General features: G+C 37.3%; 1 protein-coding gene and 2 pseudogenes across 1 annotated transcript; all 3 read left to right on the forward strand.

Annotated features, from left to right (window-relative positions):
• Positions 1-4,575: 4,575 nt before the first annotated feature.
• Positions 4,576-5,351, forward strand: LOC120120522 (annotated as a pseudogene).
• Positions 5,352-5,778: 427 nt separating this feature from the next.
• On the forward strand, positions 5,779-6,412 carry LOC120120454 (allantoate deiminase 1-like). The gene is made up of 3 exons (XM_039140086.1): positions 5,779-5,946; positions 6,022-6,194; positions 6,279-6,412. The coding sequence occupies exons 1-3, from the start codon at positions 5,868-5,870 to the stop codon at positions 6,399-6,401; spliced, it is 375 nt and encodes a 124-aa protein (XP_038996017.1). The 5' UTR covers positions 5,779-5,867; the 3' UTR covers positions 6,402-6,412.
• Positions 6,413-8,540: 2,128 nt separating this feature from the next.
• Positions 8,541-14,243, forward strand: LOC120120480 (annotated as a pseudogene).
• Positions 14,244-22,058: the final 7,815 nt, after the last annotated feature.

The raw sequence follows: 22,058 nt of genomic DNA on the forward strand, positions 1-22,058 counted from the left end.
TGGTTAATAAATCTGCTAGCTGGTCTTGAGTGTGAACATGTTTGACTTGAAGAACACCCTGTTGAACCAAATCTCGAACAAAGTAAAGGTCAATTTGGATATGTTTCATCCTTGAATGTTGCACAGGATTGAAACTAAGATGTGTAGCTCCAAGATTGTCACAAAGCACTGATGGAGCGGATTGAAGTTTGAAACCAAGTTCTCGAAGAAGAGAGTAGCCAAACAGTTTCAGCGGCAGCATTAGCAAGAGCCCTGTATTCTGCTTCAGTCGACGATCGTGCCACAGCTCGTTGTTTCTTTGAGCTCCAAGAGATTGGATTGCAACCGAGGAAGTTGATATAGGCTGAAGTGGTGGTGCGATCATCAAAGTTTTCGGCCCAATTGGCATCTGAAAAGGTTGTGAGAATGGGGTTTATCTTGCAGGTAAGTTTAACACCATGGAAGATGGTGTGTTTCAAGTAGCGCAGGAGACGCTTTGTTGCTGTCCAATGAGTTTGAGTAGGCTTGTGCATGAACTGAGACAGTTTGTTCACAGCAAATGAGATGTCTGGGCGAGTGAGGGAGAGGTATTGGAGGCTTCCAATTACTCTTCTGTATTCAGTGCTGTCAACGGAAGCAGTACCATCATTGAGTGTGAGAGGTGTGCTGGTGGAGAGAGGAGTGCAGACTTCTTTGGCCCCAAGCATGTTTGTATTAGATAGCAAATCACAGACATATTTATGTTGGGAAAGAAAGATGCCATCCTTAGTGGGTAAGACTTCCACGCCTAAGAAGTAATGTAAGGACCCCATGTCTTTTAATGAAAATTTCCAGCCAAGTTGTTCCACAATAGAACTTACAAATTTGGAATTATTGCCAGTGATTACTAAGTCGTCCACATAAACCAGAAAATAACATATAATACCTTCATGTTTATAAATGAACAACAAAGAATCTGCCTGTGAGATCTTAAAGCCAAGCTGAAGTAAAGCATTTGTCAGGGCTGAGTACCACACACGAGGTGCCTGTTTTAAACCATAGATAGCCTTGCGAAGGCGACAGATATAATCAGGCTTGGTTAAATCTTTAAAGCCTGGGGGTTGTAGCATATAGATAGTTTCAGTAAGTTTCCCATGTAAGAAAGCATTATTAATGTCCATTTTCCGCATACCCCACCCATTCATTACAGCAATAGATAATACAATTCGAATTATGGCTGGCTTAACCACGGGACTAAAGGTCTCTTTATAATCTAATCCTGGACGTTGGTGATACCCTTTTGCCATAAGGCGGGCTTTAAACCGATCCACAGACCCATCAGGTTTACGCTTCACTCGAAAAACCCATTTGTAGCCTACTGGACTGCAATAACTTGGAGGGGGTACTAGGTCCCAAGTCCCATGCCGCATGGGTGCAGTGAGTTCATGGGACATGGCCTCACGCCAGTGAGATTCAGAGATAGCTTGACTCACACATGTGGGCTCAATGGTGTCGGGTAAGGGATGTTTGGTAACAGTGTGCAACTGTTTTGGCTTGAAGATTTGGTTCATAGACCGAGTGGTCATATGATGGGTTCGGGAAGTGGATGAGTGAGGGTTTCGGGAGGGATTTTAAAGGGGTATGTAAGATGGATGGGTAGAGCTATCTCCTAGGTCAGGATTGACAGAGGGAGTGGAGGAGGGAGTTAGATTCGGCAATAAGTTGGGTGAGGTAGGGTTTGTAGATGTCGGGTTGTCAACATTTGAATCTAAATGCAATTGTGTTTGTAAATCAAAAGAAGTAGAGATCCGAGATGTACCTAGAGGTGCAGTGACTATGGTGGGAGAACCTGCCGGAGGCACTGGTGGCGACGGAAGTAACAGGGGCGGCACAGCAGCTGGAACGGAATGTGGAACTTTGGAGAGACTCAAAGGAGAAGTAGAGAGTGATGTAGAGGAAGGTTCAGTCAAAGGGTTTTGGGCCTCGTCAAATAAAACATGGCGTGAGATGTACAGGCGCCATGTTGTTGGATCGAGATAACGATAAGTATTCTGAGTGAGGGAATAGCCCAAAAAAATACAGGGTGTGGATTTTGGGCCCATTTTGTGTATGTTGTACGGTTTGGTGGTGGATAACACAAACAACCAAATTTTCTTAATTTAATATAATTTGGTGGTTGACCAAAAAGAGCTTGGTACGGAGAGATATTTCGGAGTAAAGGTGTGGGTTGATGATTTATAAGATATGTGGTTGTTTGAAAAGCATGTGGCCAATAAGTGAGGTAAATTTGCATCAAGAAGCAAAGTAAGATCGGTTTCTAATAGATTACGGTGAAGTCATTCCGAGACACCATTTTGGTGTGGTGTGTGGAGCGGTAGTTAAATAACTTATGCCATGAAGAGCAAAGAAAGGTTTTAAACTCACATATTCTCCCCCATTGTCCGAGTAGATTGTTTTAATTTTGCTTTGGAACCGATTTTCAACAAGAGTTTTGAATTGGGGAAAATTTTAGCAACACTGGATTTCGTTTGCATAGAATAAAACCACATGTATTTGGTGTAATGGTCAATAAAAATAAGATAATATCTAGAACCATCTAAACCAACACTATGAGTGAGACCCCAAACATCGATATAAATAAGTTCAAGAGGGACATTACTCGAGAGACTATTAGAACCAAATGGTTGTTGATGAGCTTTATTAATAGAGCATGAAGGACATAAAAAAATCTTTATTTTTTGTGACTAGAAGGGAAAAATTTCGCACAACATTGTGAACAATTTTGGAGGACGGATGACCAAGACGTTTGTGCCACTGGTCAATAGAGGTTCTTTCATGCACATTAGCAACCATTGGAAAAGAAGATTCCACCAGTGTTTTCGGGAAGATGTATACACCATTTTCACATGCTCCTCTTAATAGGTTCTCCCCCGAAGTCTTGTCCGTCACAAGAAAATAAGAAGGGTGAAATTCAATAAACATATTATTTTGGGATGTAAAATGATGCACAGAGACAAGATTTTTGGAAATGTTTGGAACACAAAGTGTATCTTGGAGAATGAAGGTCTTTTGTGGTGATTTTAAAGTGAGGGATTCGATGTGTGAGATATCCAAACCTGAACCATCACCAAGTACAACTTCATCGGTGCCATCATATTCAGAATGAATTGATAGATTTTTGAGATCTCCAGTGATGTTGTGAGATGCAGCGGAGTCCATGAGCCATTTGTTGTCCGGAACATTTGAGGTAGAGGTGTAATTGGCAGTGACGGAATGAGAAAGCAGTTGAGGACATGGCTTGTCCGTGTGACAAATCTGGTCACAGAATTGACATTTAGGCTGATACCGTTTTTGAGAAGTATTAGGTCGGCCCGTTGATTTGTTATGAGGCCTGGAGTCTTTGTTTTGGCCCTGGTTCCGTGAGAAACCAGAGGGCTTGCCTTGAGTTTTCTGGAAATTATTTCCTTGCGGTTCATGTAGTTCGCCGACACCACAAGCTGTTGAGTGGCCGACTCAAGTCGCCGGAGATAGCTGTCATGACCGACCAGAAGATCATGAAGCTCTTCGAATGTTAAGGATCGCTCCCTTGCACGGATTGGTGCAGCTATTTCCCTGAAATCAGAACCCAAACCATTAAGAATGTAAAGGGTTATATCATCATCGGATATAGGATGATCGATTAGAGCTATCTCATCAGCCAGCGCCTTTACAGCATGGAGATAGTCTGAAATCGAGCGATTTCCCTTTTGAATCAAGGTATTTTCTTCCTTGAGTTGCATAGCTCTCATTCGAGATCTGCTAGCATACATATGGTTCAATTTTTTCCAGGCCTCATAATAAGTCTTAGCGGTAGCAATGAGAGGAGTGATTGTAATGGAGGTAGAGGCAAGGAGGGCACTGAGAATCAGCTTGTCTTGCCGAACCCAGTGGGTCATTTTTAAAGCAGAAGATGGAGTGCCATCAGATGATGGACAGACCGAAAGATCAGTTACATAATCTAGTAGGTCGTACCCAATGAGAAGAGCTTCAAATTGGGCACGCCATTGTGGAAAGGTGGAGGGAGTTAATTTCTCATTGATTTGGCCTGTGTTATTGAGAGCAACCAGAGGAGTTTCGATCGGGGAAGGAGGTTGAGTATTTGGATTTTGAGGGGAAACCATGTCAGAGGAAGGGATCGTATTCTTGTATGAGTTATGGTCGTCTGACACCATGTAGAGAATTGAAGAAAGGTATTACATTGGAAATATTCCTCACCCTTCATTGATATGTTTAGAATGTAATTTATACAAAGTTCATGCTAAACTTAAGGAATTACATAGGTCTAAAAAAAGGAAAGAATTACAACTGTGTTGCTGAAAACCTGCTGCACTATCTATTTACATTGATTGAAGAGATCAGAGGCATTATTCTCGGTGAGAAGATTTGCATGATTGTAGGCTAAGAATCTGGTTGATTGTCTTGTGAATGATCTGCCTTGATAAATGACCCTAAAAAAAATATACCTACTTTACTAAAATTGCAGGCCTCTCAAGGAGTATAATAAAGTATTCTTCTTCATGTTAATGTTCTTCTTTTTATTGAACTTTGAGGTTTCTCGTTAGCTTTGCTTGAATGAGAATGAGTGGGAGAAACAGATACCCTTTTGCTGCAACTCAATTGAAAGAGCTTGAACATCATGCTTTAATCTTCAAGTCTATAGTCTCAAGCATTCTTATACCACCTGATCTCATTTTCTCCATCAAAAGAAGCTTCTTGGAGGAGGAGTACTCATTTTCTTCCAAGTTTTTCTCTTATCAGCCTCAACATGGTAAAAGCTTAAAGCCCCCATTTTTTTTGTAATGAATTGTTGTTGTTTGGTTATGGATTTAACAATGTTTCTTTGTTGTGTTTAGTAGTTGGATGGAACTGTTTCAAGGGGAGAAAAATGGATCCGAAGACTGTGAGTTGTTGAATAACAGATCGAAAAAAATGAAGATGCTCGAAACAAGCTTACATTGATTTCAAGTACTGTGAAAGGAACATGCATAGAGGCAAAAACCGTTCGAGAAAGCCTATGGAACCTACTGGTACAACAATGGAAAACACTCCGGCAGCAACCCAAAGCTTGTCCTAAAGCTTGTCTTTCTCCGAAAATGAAAATAACTGCCATGGAACCGGTTACACTGGTTTTCAGTCTCAGCTCAATGACCGCTTCATGTATCCCCATGCCTCAAGAGCTCTTGGCATTGGGTTGTAACTTTAAAAACATGCCACTAAGCCTTGTAGGAGCTTCTCAGGTTCATCAATGGAGGATTCATGGCAATTTACGCCATTAACAACGAGCTCATCTTCTTCAAACCATAGAACAAAAATCCATCGTTTCTTTGATGGATAGCCACCAAAACATCGAGACTCGTCATGGTTTCTTTGCTCGAGACAAAGAGAGTTGTGGGATGAACGTGAAGATGAAGATTGAAGAAGAAAAACTAATGAAAATGGTGGGTTTTGAGTTAAAAAGAAGTATGGAGATGAAAGAGTGAAAGTGAAAGAGAATGGTAGGTCAAAATAACAAATCATCAATTAACACACCATGTCAGCGTTTCGTTACCTACAGTAACTGCCGTTAATGTTGAATGACCAATTTGTAATAAACAATAACGTTAATGATCGATTTTTGATTTTCGAAACATTATTGGTGAAAACAAAAACTTAATCAAATATTAATGACCATCTGTAGTTTACACAAAAAAGAATAATAAAACAATAGGGCCCGAGAAAATTCGAGTAAACGTAACTAAAACACGAAAGTTGATAATAAAATATTAATTGTTCCGTGAACAAATCTCAATGTCAGCCTAAACAGGAATGCTGATGAGCAGTAATATCAACTCTAATGCAGGTAACATTCACTGTGGATTTACGTGCAATCGATGATGTCGGATGTGAGGCCGTTGTTTATGAATTATCTAATCAGATTTATAAAATATGTGATCGACGTGCTGTATCTTGGTAGTACATTTTCTTAACGTTTTCGTGAGGCATTTGTTCACAAGAAGAAAAATTGATAAAACTTTGTCCGCTGTGGATCATTTCAGCATGATGCAAATGCAGTAATTTGTGATCTAGAACTGAGCTCACGGCTACGATCCGCGGCTTACACCGCTGTCCACAGAATGATAGGGGAGATTCACGAAGAGGTTCCTGTGCTAATGAGCGGAGCAGGACATGATGCAATGGCCATGTCTCATTTAACCAAGGTTCATGTCGATTTCCCTTTTTTAACTTAAGGCATAATTAAAATTAGTGGTTGAACCGTAACGGCAGCCATGATTTTGGAACAGGTCGGAATGCTATTTGTCCGCTGTCGGGGAGGCATAAGTCACTCCCCCGAGGAGCACGTATTGGACGATGATGTTTGGGCAGCCGGTATAGCTGTTCTTGCATTTCTTGAGTCTCGCATGTAATTTGTAACATTGAAAAAATTGCATACCGTAAATGTAAATAGACTATCTTCTTGGATAAATATTGCTTCAATTTTCTGTTTTCAATAAATCTGTTATGTGTCCAATTGAAGATATCCAACAACGGAGATGGAATTAGATGAGGCGGGTGGGGCGGGTCGCTCTCTTAAAATTTTTAAATTCATATATAATTTAGATATTTTCTTTGTATTTTCTATTGAATATATGTTTTTGCCCCCTAAAATTTTATAAGTTTACCCCTACATAAAATTTTATAAATTTCACTATTCTTAACATTAAATCTTACGTCCGTCCTATCCAATAACATGTAAAAAAGAACGAACTCGACCTGCAGTACCGACAGATGACATATTAATTCAACTCGAATTATAAGGTCACATTTTAACAGTGTTCATATTTTAACAGCATTATGTAACTTTTTTTTCTAAATTATTAAAAAAATTGATATTATTGTAAAATAAAATATTAGCCTTAATTATAAATTAATTCAAAATAAATTTAAATTCTTTATTACAGTCACCATTAAATCTCATAAATAACTTTAAAAATCTGAAGAAAAGAATTATTATAGTAAACGAAATGTATAAACCAAATTCTTTATTATAGTAACCCAACAATATGTCAACTGTACATCTCAAATTTGTAGATACTTAAATTTATTGAATTAAATTAAAATTAAAATTAAATTGATAGAATATGTAAATAATATAAATCAAATACATAATTTTAAGGGTAAAGTATATAAATAGTCCCAAACTTTTAGGATACTTGCATTTTGATCATCCAACTTTTGAAACTTGAAATACAATCATCGAACTTGTAGTTCGTTTTCATTTTGGTCCCTATCGTTACCTCTTGTCAGTTTTTGTTGAAGTGGCACTTAACTCTGTTAACTTTTCTAACGTGACTTTTTCTTGTTCTTCTTTCTTTCTTCTTCTTTTTCAAAGCAACCATCTTCAACTTCAAAACCCGATTCATGGCTTTCAAACTTGTCGGTATATTTTCACACATCTTTAGTGGAGACAGCAGTCACCACCATTTTCATGGCTTTCAACAAAGGTTGCTTCCTTTCCCAAGTGTCTATGTCCCCAGGTAATAATGTCACCACTAGAGGACATCGATGTTCTTGAATGCATGGAAGTGGTAGCGATATTCCATTCGTATACATTTCACAACAATCTCGATAACTAGGTCTATGCATTACATGATGAACAACAAGAAAACCCAACATATTGGCAGAAATAATGGGTGATATCCAGGGTCTTTTAGAAGTGTGGCACCGACAATGGCGGCGGAGGAGCCAAGAGAACCACCATGAATGTAGCGTCCATGTTGCTCTACCAAGAACCGAGCTCTCATTCCTTGGTCTCCTTTCCATCGCTCCTAGATCCCACAGCTGCAACCTGCGAACATTTTTCTCACTGACCATGACAGCTGCTCATACGACAAACATAACCAATCCAAGCACGTGTCTTGTTTCTCCACCAATGTTGCCACCCTTCCTACCTGCCACGACAGATTCAACCTTGCGTTACCACCATTGGTACCACCTTCAACTATCTCGCCCCTACCGTTCTTCAAACCCAACCACAACGTCTTTGTAGCTTGGTAATTGCTATCTACCATCCCTCCTGCATGTTGGGTCGATTTTGGAATCGGGTTTTGAAGCTGAAGATAATTGCTTTGAAGAAGAAGAAAAAGAAGGAAGAAGAAGAAAAACAGAAGAAGAGGAGGAAAAAGAAAAAGCCACGTCATAAAAGTTAACGAGGTTAATTGTCACGTCAGTAAAAACTAACGGGAGGAAATGGTAGGGACCAAAATGAAAATGAACTAAAAGTTTGATGATTGTATTACAAGTTTCAAAAGTTGGGTGACTAAAATGCAAGCATCCTAAAAGTTTGGGGACTATTTATATACTTTACCCTAATTATAATATAACTTTAACTGTGACGTCGTATTCTATTTTAAATGTTAAAAATAGATAATTTGATTAACATTATTTAAATAATTAAAAATTTAATTGATAAAATTAAATGATTAATGCTCCTGTTAAGATCTCCTATAATTTAATGATCACAAGTATAATTCACCCTAATATTTGTCAGCTCAAGGGAGGAACTAGGAAGCACGGCCGGCCTTCCAGAGAAAACAAGAAAACGCTTCACGGCCTAACTGAAACTCGGCGGATTTCCGAATCCCACCTACAGTACAAGTAGAAGCAAGCAGTACGAGCAGGCGGTGGAATTCTACCATGGAAGTTAACAACGCTCTTAAACGAAAGAGGTACGACGGCGACAATTAGGTGGAGGCGGATGTCGACCTTTCCCTCCTCGAAGCCGTCGAGAAATCCCAAAACGCCGTCGAGTTACTCGACCTCCGCACCCTCAAGAAGCTAGTCCTTTCCTTCGAGCGCCGCTTAAAGGAGAATATCGAGGCCCGCCTCAAGTACCCAACCCGAGCGGTTCGCCGACTCGGAAGTGGAGCTTCACGAGGAGCTGGAGAAGCTAAAGATTCTTGCTGGAGCCCCTGAGTTGTACCCTGAGCTGGTCAATCTCAACGCCATCCCTTCCATTCTCAACCTCTTGTCCCACGACAACACGGACATTGCCATCGACGTTGTGCATTTGTTAGAGGACTTGACGGACGAGGATGTTCTTGAGGACAACGACGAGCCCGCCAGGATTCTGGTGGATTCTCTTATCGAGAACAATGTGTTGGAGCTGTTGGTTCAGAATCTGCAACGCTTATCGGACAAGGACTCCGATGAGATGAATGCTATTTACAACACCCTGGCCAGCATTGAGAACATGATAGAGGTGAAGCCTGCCGTGGCTGAGTTGGTCTGCGAGAGGACCAAGTTGTTGAGATGGTTGTTGGGGAAGATCAAAGTGAGGGAATTCGATAGTAACAAGCAGTATGCCTCGGAGATATTGGCCATATTGCTTCAAAACAGCCCTGCCAATCAGAAGAGATTGGGACAAATGAACGGCGTGGATGTGGTTCTGCAGGCGGTGGCTATATATAAATCAAAGGATCCCAAGACTTCAGATGAAGAGGAAATGCTGGAGAATTTGTTCGATTGCTTGTGTTGTTTATTGATGCCAATGGACAACAAGGAGAGGTTTGTTAAGGCCGAAGGAGTGGAGTTATGATCATTATTATGAAGCAGAAGAAATCTGCTTATGCATCTGCCATCAGGGCACTTGATTTTTCCATGACCAAGTATACACATGCGTGCGAGCGATTCGTGGATGTTTTGGGATTGAAGACTGCCTTTGCAGCTTTCATGGGTAAGGCAAGTTACCTTCTGTGTATGTCTTTATCTTTTGAGCACTTATCCGTGTCTAATTACATTCAGTACCTAATACTATGTCATTTGCTCCTGCAATTTTTAGATTCCTATAAGTAAGAAGAACAAGAAGGAAAGCTACCAAGAGGAGTTGGAAGAGCGCCTTGTATCACTAATTGCATCATTGTTTGGTAAGCTCCTCTATATAAGCATAACATTATTACTGCGTTGTTTTAAATGGCCTTATATTTCATTCCGGTTGTTCTTTGAATCTGGTCTAAACCTGGTTATTGATGGCGTGGCTGTGAGACCACTGACCATGCATAAGCATTCCTCTTCTGCAGATGATTAAGAATTAATCATAAACCTTTTTAGAACCTTAATGAAACACATTTCTCAACTGCTGAACCCTATAGATCAAATAATAGTCAGCCACATTTACATGCTTATGGTCTTATTTCCAGGTGGAATTTTGAGAGGTTCCAGAAGGGAAAGGTTGTGAAGTAAATTTGTTGAGAATGAATGTGAGAAGATAGACCGCCTTATGGAGCTATATATAAGGTATTGGCTTATTTCACTTGTTTTATTTCTTTTAACTTAAAGAAAAATAGAATTAATCTTGAGTTTCTTCTACCGTTGGCACTAATATGCAAAGAAAATTCTTCCTCATGTGAGGGCAGGGGATGGAGTATTTCTAGTAACCAAGAAAAGATTGCTCTTCCTATTGAAGAAAGGCCATAGTTGTAGGGGTCATTTCTGTGAAGGGTTGGATAGAGATTTTCTTCTATGATTAATATTCATATATTATTTTTTTTATAAGATTTGAAGGCCTCATTAAAAACCTCCTTCATGATTAATGGAGCTTGTATAGAAGCTCCTTAATCAGCGGAAGGAGGAAAAGAGTGCCTTATATTTCATTATAGAAAATAATAATTACAACCATGGAAAATCTATTCCAAATAACCCTTACAACAATGAGCAAACCCCATCCTAACATGAACCTAAAAACCAATATGAAAATACCAACAACATAAAAATCATCCTATACCAGTCTTTGCTAAAGCATCAGCATCCATATTAGCTGTCCTTGCAACCCATCTAACAACCCCCCAAAATTCTAAGACTATCAACTATATCTCTAACAATAAAACCATATACAACTGGACATGAATCCACATTATTGATCCAGTCTACTGCAACCCTGCTATCACTCTCAACAATCAGCCTATCTTTAAACCTCCCTTGAACAGAGGTAAAGAAAGAAATTCCCCTTTGAAGAGTTTTAAGTTCCTTCAAAGTCAGAGGTCCCGAACCATCAGGCTCCTGAAAAGAACCTAGGATTACACCAGAATGATCCCTCAAAATACCTCCAAGACCTGATTTCTTCCAATCACTGCTAATGGCTGCATCCGCATTCAATTTAATGAAACCCATAGGGGGAGGTGACCAAGGGATTATAGAAGACTTATTATAGGTCGAATAAGAATCCCCTAATGAAGGATCAGAAATCAACGAGTCCTTAGGAATAGAAATATCCTTATGCTTTGCTAAGAATCAAGAAGCAAGCCTAACTCTTGTTAAGAAGAATAACTCTGTCTGATCAAGCTTCCCCCCTTCAAAAACAATAAAATTTCTGGTTTTCCAAATGGTCCAAATAACAGCCCCAGGAATGAAAGACCATATCTTAGAATTAGATTTCAACTCATCCCACGCTAGAAGAATTTTTTTTGCATCTGCTGGAAAAACAAAATTGAACCTCCAGAATTTTAGAAATTTGTTCCATACAGACCACGACACCGAACAAGTAAAGAATAAATGTGAGGAAGTTTCTTCAACCATTCTGCACAGAGGGCATAAAACATCCTCAATACCTTGAACACCTCTTTTAACCAATTCGGATTTAACAGCTAATTTACGAAGCACAACTTGCCACACTAAAGTTTCAACTCTAGGGGGAACCAAAACTCTCCAGACAGTATTATTCCAAAAATGAACAGCTTCTGAACCTGATACACATCTCTTGACACAAGAACTGACTGAAAAAACACCATCCCCACTGCCTTTCCAAATCAAACCATCACTGGAATCTTTAGACAGAGAAAAAGAAGAAATTATACTCACCAAATTACACCATTGTTCAAGCTCCCAATCATTTAGATTTCTTCTTACTTGGACATCCCAAATCCAGCCCGATGAAAGAAATTCCCCAAACTCACAGAGTTTTCCATATTTATTAGTAGAAAGCGAAAACAGTCTAGGAAACAAAATCTGGAACGAATAATATTCATATATTATGGATTTAATTGATGCAGATATTCTGACAGAGTTAAAGCAGAGACAGAACGACTGGAGCAACTGGAACTTGATGATTTGGAGGTAATCCATGAACCTTTTAGTCTGCATTCAACTTTGAGATGACTTCCTCTACAACATGGCTTGCATTTTGCAGATGGATGAAGAGGAAAAGTGCAATAGGAAACTTGAATCTGGACTTTACACTCTTCGGTCTCTTTCTCTCATTCTGCTCTGTGAGTGCCTGATGAGGGGAGGATATTTTTAGCTTGTCATGCCTTTATTTTTGTGGATGTTTGTGGTGGAATTAGATGATCATTCTTAACTGGGTTGCGTGTATGATTAATCCAATGCTGCGGAGACTATCTATATTTATCATGAATTTAGCAATTAAACAGGTCTGACATGCATTTTTGACACAATTTTCCAAGATTCTTTAGTTTTCTTTCACCAACAGATATGCTCATTTGGCTTTCTTTCTTTTGGTTTGCATTCTTGTTGTAGCTATTCGTGTAGGACAGCTTGGAGGGATAAGATTTATGATAATATTAATCTGAAATTCTTTTAGGGTTCTAGGTATTTTGAGGATAGGTTGACAGTGTGGAGCATAACTATTGAGAAGATGTGTGGGGGGAAGAAGACAAGTGTTAGAGGAAAAGGGGGAGTCATGTCTGGAAGCAAAAGGAAACATAGAGAGACGGAAAACAAGAAACAATAGCATTCAGTATATTGAGATGCTGAGGAGGAGACCAAAAGAGGAGTTAAAATTTGAATAAATTAATTTTTTTTACTATAGTTGACACAGTGACATTATATTTTTATGTATTGTCATACCGTTAACCAGATGCAACACAAGAGTTAACAATTCTGTTGCTGACATTAGCATTTTTCATCCTATTTGAGTTTGATTGCACCCAAACGGTAGTATGAGAAGGCTTGATTGCATCAAATAAAACAGAAAAAAAAGGGTTAAGTAAAAATTATCACTAGGCCAAACATATTTTTGGTTTCACTTATTGTGTTTTGTTATATATAATTTAGTTTTTGTTTCAGGGCTAAGCATCCTTCATGGCTTCTGATTAGATTTTAGTCAAATCTTTACTGTTGTCGTGGTAAAGGTTGTAGGGTTTAGGAGTCTGTACACATCAACAATCTTTCTTTGGAGATATAGAATCACCATTTGAGATTCTCCATGATAATTTCTCCTGTTACTGTCCGATGCAATAAAATTAAAATATGACTTTGCAGAAGACATAAGTACTAAACTTAAGGTTCTCTTCCTTATTCATTAAAAATCTTTACTTGTCAATGTTTGAATATTCAACAAAAAACATGAGATCATAAGGAAATCATGCATATTGGACAACAAAAGAGAGAATCTTTTGCATTTTTAAAACATAAAGTGGACCACCTTTTTAGAGTTCATTATCAGTGTTATATATCTTAAGCTCGTATTATACGTATATTCCTCGACATACATACGAAAAAAAATTTATATGCATATTGCACCTCACTTTACTTGTTTAAGTGCTTTTTTGTGCCCTTTATCTTCAGCAATATAATTATTCTAGCACCTAGTGTGTGATTTATGCCTTGACAACACTGGTCAAACTATAATTGTCAGGTCGTTCATGATTAAAACCTGGTAATATAATTTCTTAGAAAGGTTATTCTGTATTCTAAGAGTAAGCAAATACAACGAGTTCATGGTTGGAGAATCAACATAAATACTGAAAGAAAAGCTAGGTGGATGCAATGAGTTCATGTCTAGGTTTTATAATATTCATTTGAATGAAAATTCAGTTCTCCATTAGTCAACAATTGTAGCCGTATTCTTGAACTCTGAATTAATTATTTTTCTTAATAGAAATCATTTGAAACAATGTAATTCTTCTGTTATTAACCAATATGTTTACTTATTATTGGTTTTGACCTTATGCTGTTTTGGATTGTAGTTGATTGCTGTTATTATGGGTCATCTTTGGTGCTCGGAGTAAGTTTTCTCACCTTTTTCTTGTCCATGTCTATCTATTTGTTGCTTGGTTTGTAGTCTTTACTCTTTTCAAACTTTGTTCAATTGAGTTGATTGAATACTGTGCAGACACCCTCAAATGAAGGCAAGAATTGAATTACTACTTAAGCAGCAGAAGCTTACTAAAAAAGATGTCAAGGATATACTTCAGGTATTTTTCCCCTTCAAAACTATTTTCAAGTCGTACAATTTGTAGGAAAAAAAATAGTCACATGCCAGCTTGTTGACAAAGAAAATCATTAAGGCTTTGCTTGGTGTGAAGGATCGAAAATATGTTAATCAAATGATTCATAACCACTTTCTTCCTTTGCAACTTAACAATTAGATGAATAAGTTTCCCATCCTTCATACAGAGCAAAGAGGCTTGCTTTAAAAGGGAAAATATCTAGTGTTGATAAAAGGCATTGCATTATTTCGGTCTTATGTGTTTCTTCTAGTTTTGTAACAAATGAACTCTTGTATGGCTGAGACTGACTGTATGTATTGGTGATAAGGTGCTGTTGTAGTGTAAGAAGTGGTAGTTGTTTGAAGTTAAAAAAATCTGGTTCCATGCTGGGTAAGAACTATTCTTTTTAGTGTTAATTAGTTAGAGAAGACAATTACGTTTGGTCGAAAAACTTTGGTTTGAGGTGGGAAAAACAAACGGAAACGAATAAATGGTAACATGTTGATGGTCTTGGCATTGAATATTGTGAACAATGAAATAGGGTTTGTGGTCGACCCTTTTAGGTTATATTAATGTGGATTTTTTAAGGATTTACAAGATGCCTACCCCCAGGGTTTATAAAAAGGCCTTGGGGTTTATTTTATAACTTTCAAACAGGTTTTAGAATATATAAGTTTAGAGGTACGATGATCCAGGGATGCATCTATACCTAGATTTCAATGCCCTCATACTGTGACCCTAGAGGCTTCATACAAAGGTTAGACATTACTTCATACCATCTTAAAGAGAGCACAACAGCTGTACAATGTAGAAACCCAACTTGGAGTGCTAAAAAACTGATCACAAATGCAGTTAAAATTTGAAATCGCGCCAAAGAAATACTTGACCGTAGGATTCATGATTCATTCCATGTCAACTTTGGGAAAAAAGATTTGTTATGATGAGAGAGAAATTAGAAAACATGGGTAGAAAGAGGGAGAAAATAGAGGGAAGATCAATAATGGAAAATAATTAGAGGAAAGATCAGGGTCCCGGGGAGAAAAAATTACCATATGACGACACTTGGATGGTGACTCACCTCTTTAATATTTTTAGGTAAGTTGAGGACTTTGTCCTTGTAGTATTACATGTAAATGAATACGTCTTTAAATTTTACTTATAATTCAAGATACAAATATCTCAATTCTTGCATTTTGATCCCCTTTTAATCAAACTTTTAAGAATAGCCTAATTGAATTAGAATTAATTCTAAACTTAGGCTTAATGATTCGAAAGCTTAAATTCAATTATTGAAAATTAATTTTCGATCATTAGAAGTAGGAAAATTATTAGATCGGTTTTAGGGATGTTACATTTGCTCTATAAATAGATTGTGCATCTTAACCTTTAGAATCATGGGAGAGAATCATTTTATAGAATTTTAATCATTTTTGTGATCTTTGCAGCTTTTGGAGTTTATGTTACAGAGATGATTTTGTAGAGACGTGAGAGTATTTCGGCATGCACTAGTTTTGGTGTGTATATATATCATGTTTTTAGATACATGGAATATCATGTATTTATAGTATTCGTGATCTCTATGTTTATAGTGAATTATTCTTCTCATCCATAGAGGTAGGAAAAGTTAAATCAGGTTAAATCTACACATGTCTTGTTTTATGTTGATATCACTCTTATTATTTTTTCACTTACGAATTCCTAATAAGTGGTATCATAACCATTGATCGAGTTATGGAGTTTTAGAAGAATTTGTTGCTACAGGTTTGATTAGTGATTTTGAAGATATATAAGAGGGATTTTACTACAATAAGTGTCAACACACCTTTTCGTCCTACTAGGATACAAACTCCTAAAAATAGGATAGAGTTCTACTATGATTTAAACTCCTAAAGATAGGATCCACAAGCACTATAAATAATCATTATAACTCACTATTATAAGAGACGATTTACAGACAAAATACAAAGGAAAACACGAAAAATACAAAGGCAAAGCTAAAACGATTCGAAAAGGAAATAAAAGGTAGCATTTTTTTTTTGATTCGTTCATTTCTCGCATGTGCACGTTATTTTTTTAAGATTTGGTTCGAATAACCCAAAACGTGGGTTGCGTCGATGACCAAAAATGGGTGGGGTTTCGAAGTTTCGAACCTAGGTCTACCACGAAGCGTGTTCATTTTTTATCCCCCTAATACGTAATATAAACGTTAATTGTCTTTCAAATTTGACCCTAATCTTTATTTTTCTTTATATTAATCCTTTTATTTGTTGTATAGATACTTTTATTTATTTATTATTTACATTATTGTCATTATATAAATATATATACGTAGGTTCTTTTAAATGATTTTCAATTGATTTTTTTACATATATTTTTTATTTATTTATATTCATTTGATTATTTTTTAATACTATATTTATTATTTATATATATATATATATATATACTTTTTTTAAAATATTTTACTTATAAGCGTATTATTACTATATATATGTATATATATTGTAATTATCTTTATTTAGTTTTTTTTTACTTTATGATTATACATATATATGTATGTTTTAAATAGTTTATTTATAAGCCAATTATCATTATATGTATATTTTTATATTTGGTTTATATATTTATTTATTTTTGTTTTTTGGTTTTTTTTTATATTATATTATATTTTCATATTACTATTATTATTATTGTTATGATTATTATTTTTCTATTTTACTCATTTATATATATATATATATATATATATATTAATATTTCATTTATTTATTTATTTATTTTTCTTTTTATTTTATTTTTTTACTTATTTTTATTCTTTATTTTTTCATTTATTCATTTTTTCTTCTAACACATCTTATGACTTTTTAGGGGTATTTTCGTCAATTAATCAGAGGTAAGTAATTCATTATCAAAATTTTCCTTTTAATTTAAAATTACAATTTTCTTAATTAAGACAACGGGAAATTACGTAGTACTGAAAGGGCGGTTCAAGGGTGCTAATCCTTCCTTGACCGTAACCGACTCCCGAGCCCGATATATTTTTGGTAAGACGCAGATCAGGTAAGAAATAGGGTATCCGATCAACCCATTTATTTTTAAATAAATGATCGGTGGCGACTCCTAATCCACATTTTTCAAGTCGAAGCCCAATCCCGGGGCCTAACTGAAATACGGTTGCGACAGTTTGGCGACTCCGCTGAGGACACAGGTAAGTGAGTCAGGCTAAGGTAATTTCCAGTTGCCTTTTTAATGAAAAGGGTAAGTTTAAATTTTAAGGTAACATTTCGATCCTTATTACTTACTTTTGATTATATTTTAGAGTAAATAGTTGTACTGATCATTTTTTAATGATTTCAGCCCTTGAAGATTTTTCATCCAAAGGCACTATACCCGAGCTCTAAACCCGTTTTAAGTGGGGGTGAAAGCGACGCCTTCGTGTGAATTTATTCATCGTATGGGCCTAGCAAGTAACCTTCGGGATTCATATACCTTATGCATTCGTGTGAATTTATTCTCCGTATGGGCATAAGGGAATGTTTCCTCTCAAGTTTAACTTAGTACACACAAGCCTGTGATGGGTTTAGGACTAAGGGTCTGGTAAGCCCAAGGGGGTACCAGCAAGGAGAACTTGAGTACCTTTTTTTAGAACCTAAATCCGGAGACTACAAGAAGTTAGGGCCCACCCCAAAACTAGTTTTAAACCCTAGGATGCCGAAATTATTTTCTGCTTTACTTTCTGTTCAAAACATGTGAACTATAAATTTATGCGGTTAGGACTTGTTCAAAATCAACTTACGGGATAGAGATCATGTTCGGGTAGGAATAATAAACATGTGGGGTAGATATCATGTGGGGTAGGACTTTTATTTTCATGATTGCTTTGATTATTATCTTTACCTTACTAACTCTTTTCATTTTTTTTCATCATCTGCATCATTCAAAAGAGGTGTTGATCCACCAAAAAACATGTTCGTTAACCATAAATAATCTGTATTAATGGACAAAGGTGTTGTAATATAGGAGATTAAAAATCCCGAGGTACGACTATGGTCCGAGAAGACTCAGAAAGTAAAGGGAGACAGTCTTCAAGGAAGTTATGTGTCAGAGCTTGTTAGCTATGCCTCTATCAGCCTAAAACAGAACAATGTGCAAGAACTTCGAGACATCTGGGATAGTTGGAAGAATGATCGAAAACAGAAGTTCAGTCAGCGGTATGGTGACATTGCACTTTTGCTTCATGTTAAGACCGGTGAACCCTTAATCAGAGCCTTGGTTCAATTCTGGAACCCGGGATACAGTTGCTTCACTTTTAACCAAGAAGACATGGTACCTACCATCGAGAAGTATACTACACTATTGCACTGTGAAAACATTAAACTGGAGCGAGCTTACATCAAACACATCAAGAGTCAGCCTTTCAAGAACAGACTGGCTAAGATTGTAGGAGTTGATGAAAAGTGCGTGACTGACCGACTCCGAAACAAAGGTAACAGGCAAGGAATTAAGTGGATCCACATAAGGAAACTAATGAATGACCAGCCTGATGAATGGAAGACTATAGACCTTTTTTGCACTAGGTCTGTATGGCTTGATCATCTTTCCCAAAATTTCGGGATGCATTGATGCAGCCGTGGTGGAACTGTTTGAGCAACTTCCGAAATGAGTCAACTCAGCACCAACCATCTTAGCCGAGACCTTCCTGTCTCTCAACCATTGCCGAAGAGCTGGCGGAGGTAGATTCATTGGATGTGTTCAGCTCCTTCAAGTCTGGATTCACAGCCACTTTTGGAAGACTAATTGGGTTGCCTACCGTCGATTTAGAACTACGTATTCACCTTTGAGAGAGTTCATCACCATGAAATGACATGAAGGAACTTCAAAAGAGAAGTGGATGAAAGTCTTCACTCATCTATCAAGACCGAGATATTACTTGGAGAGCCCCCTGGTTGTTCCTCAGTGACGTTCTTTTCTAATGTGGGGACTCTGACACTATGACCTTACCTGAACTTTGGGATGTAGTTGGGTATGCTCCATTATTAGCACTTAGACATTATGGGGCACGTCAATTTGTCACAGCAACATACGAACTAGCTAAATCAGAGTTTGAGTATCACAGTGATAACTATAAGAAGATGATCAAGGAAGCAGTTGATTCATGGAAAAAAGTATTCCGGATAGATGTTGTAGCTTCCAGAAATATGCTTACTCCAGACTATGTGGAGTGGCGAAGATTGAGAAAAAATGACAATATCCCGGTGCCAGACTGTGAGGACACCTGAACCCTGGAAGAACATCTCAGGCCTGTCTTTTCTGAACTTGAGATAGCCAAGATAGAGTTTGAAGCTGTGAATAACGAACTGAAGCAGAGGGTAAAGGAACTTGAAGCTGAGCGCTGTCAGTGGAAGCTAGATGTCGACTTTCAGAAAGATCGAGCGGATAAACTTGAAAAAGAATAGAAAAAGTCTATTTTGAGCTCGAAGACTAGAGAAATGGGTATCAAGATAAAGTCAAGGATAACTCCAAGTTGAAAGTGGCTTCTGAATACTGGAAAGACGAAACTCATAGCCTGAAAAGAAAGTTCGAAGGGCCTTATGAGAGAGCTTGGAAGGAACAGATGAAGACTGCCCAGAGACGCTTAACAGGCAGTCAGCATCAAAACCAATGCTTGAGAATCCAGATGGCTAATCTGGAGAAACAACATGAGAGATGACAAAACAATAGCTGAGTTAGAAGCTATTGTAGATGGGTTCAAGAAGAAAGTGAGCGAGCTTCAGATAGTGCTCTTCGACGGAGGTTTACAGTGGCGTTTCCGTTGGGAGCAAGCACAACAAAGGGTGAAGGCCAGAGACGCATTCATCCGAGACTTCCTGGATCAAGTACAGAAGGCAACTCGTCATCTACACGGCCTGGCAAGGGAAGCTGGAATGGTCTGAAAAGGCATACAACCAGTGACAGATGAAGACAGAAGACTTGTCAATCTACTAGAAGTTGTTCGGGGTCTAGAGGATTTAGTCTGAATGTACATTTGATCGTTTTTATGTCTCTTACAAGATAAAACATTTTTGTCTAAGTAAAGATTATTTATAATAATGGACATTTTTCTGGATCAATGCCTCGAACATTTCATGCATTCTTGCATTTTGCATTTTTGCCTTTTTGCATCTTCATCTATATTTTCAAGCATTTTCACATGAAATTAAGTCATGAAAGACTCGATGAAGTAGATTTAACCATATGGAAGCAAGATTGTAACATTAAAGAGCCTGATCAGCTGATGGTAGGACAAAGCCGGCCAAGATGATCTAAGAAAAGATCCCCATATCCTAAGGACTACGATGTTGAAGCTGTTAGGTGTTACCACATAAGAAGCCCCAAACATTCCTCTGAGAACTATAAGGCGCTGAAGCGCAAGATCCAAAACCTGATGGATTCAGGGGAATAAACGGCCGAAGAAGGGGGTATGACATATACCATTTGCACTTAGAGGATTGTTTTGTTTAAACACGTCTCTAATCTTTCATCGTTTGCTTAATCTTTTAAAGGATTGAATTTATGCTACTTTCTAAGGTGGAGCAATTGAACAAATTCTAATCTTTAGTTCTTCGAATATTAAATGAATTAAGGATTCTTTTAATTTTTCAAGAATTATAGATTTTTGACATATGACAAGGTTAGACTTTTCTTATCATGTCTCAAACCCCAAAACAAAATACCTTGATTCTTTACCCAAAATAACTCATGGTCATTACCAAAAAGACCAAATTTTGACATTACTTCCCTTTGAAATTCTTGAACATTACCTTTATCTTTTTTATACACCCACACCTTTCTTTGAGTCAATAAGATCACACCACTGTCTTTTTTAGACTCAAAAATAACCTTTCTTACCATTAAAACCCAATGCATTGAGTTGTTCATTTTAACATGAGCATTCTTCTAAAGAACCAACTTGGGGTATCTCGCGGGGAGCCTGAACATTGAGACATCTGGAAAAAAAGAAGAAAAATTCATTCGAAATAATTCTATCATGCATTAATTACACTGTTTTCATGTGAATAGAATTAATCTTGAAAATCTATCCCCCTGGGATACCTCTTCTGTGAAGATTTACATGTATGAAATGATGAACGGCTTTCTTTCTTTATCCCTTCACAACAAGAGAAAAAAATATATCCCTTGTGTCCCCTTTTGAGCCTGTAGTATTTTTCTTCTGATTCAACCCTAACCAAAGATCACCCTCCACACTGGGGGGCAAGGTGGAAGAAATATGCTCACATGAGCGAAGACATTGATTCAGATGAGATACCAAAAGGTGGACCAAATGGCAAGTGTGAAGATCCAATCAAGAACAAAAAAGAAAAGAAGCAAAAAAGCAAAAAAACAAAGAAAAAAGAGAAACAAGAACAAAAATAAAAAAGAAAAAGGGACAAAAAACATATGCAAAGATTCCCTAAAAAAATGGCACATCAAGCTTCAAACTATGAGATTGATCAAGCACAATCATTCCCGAATCACTGAATCACTTCACTCGAAGATCATAGAGCATCAAGAGAGTGAAACATTTTGAGCAGGATTGAAGACATCATAATGAATTGATCCTTGGTTCAACACCTTGAAACACTTGTTTGAAATGGCACATCAGGCTTCAAACTATGAGATTGATCAAGCACAATCATTCCCGAATCACTGAATCACTTCACTCGAAGATCATAGAGCATCAAGAGAGAGACATTTTGAGCAGGACATGATTGAAGGCATCAGAATGAATTGATCATTGGTTCAACACCCTGAAACACTTGTTTGGGCCTATTTATCATTTTCTTTCATAACCATGAACCTTGACCTACATTACGTGTCTTA

This window comes from Hibiscus syriacus, unplaced genomic scaffold (assembly GCF_006381635.1).
Source record: "Hibiscus syriacus cultivar Baekdansim isolate YM2019G1 unplaced genomic scaffold, ASM638163v2 tig00110339_pilon, whole genome shotgun sequence".
Classification (NCBI taxonomy): domain Eukaryota; kingdom Viridiplantae; phylum Streptophyta; class Magnoliopsida; order Malvales; family Malvaceae; genus Hibiscus; species Hibiscus syriacus.

Excerpts from the sequence above, each read along its gene's own strand:
- LOC120120454 (XM_039140086.1), top strand. The coding sequence starts at position 5,868 with ATGATGTCGGATGTGAGGCCGTTGTTTATGAATTATCTAATCAGATTT. Across the intron at positions 5,947-6,021 it reads GATCGACGTGCTGTATCTTG|GATCATTTCAGCATGATGCA; the intron begins GTAGTACATTTT and ends TTGTCCGCTGTG. Across the intron at positions 6,195-6,278 it reads CCATGTCTCATTTAACCAAG|GTCGGAATGCTATTTGTCCG; the intron begins GTTCATGTCGAT and ends ATTTTGGAACAG.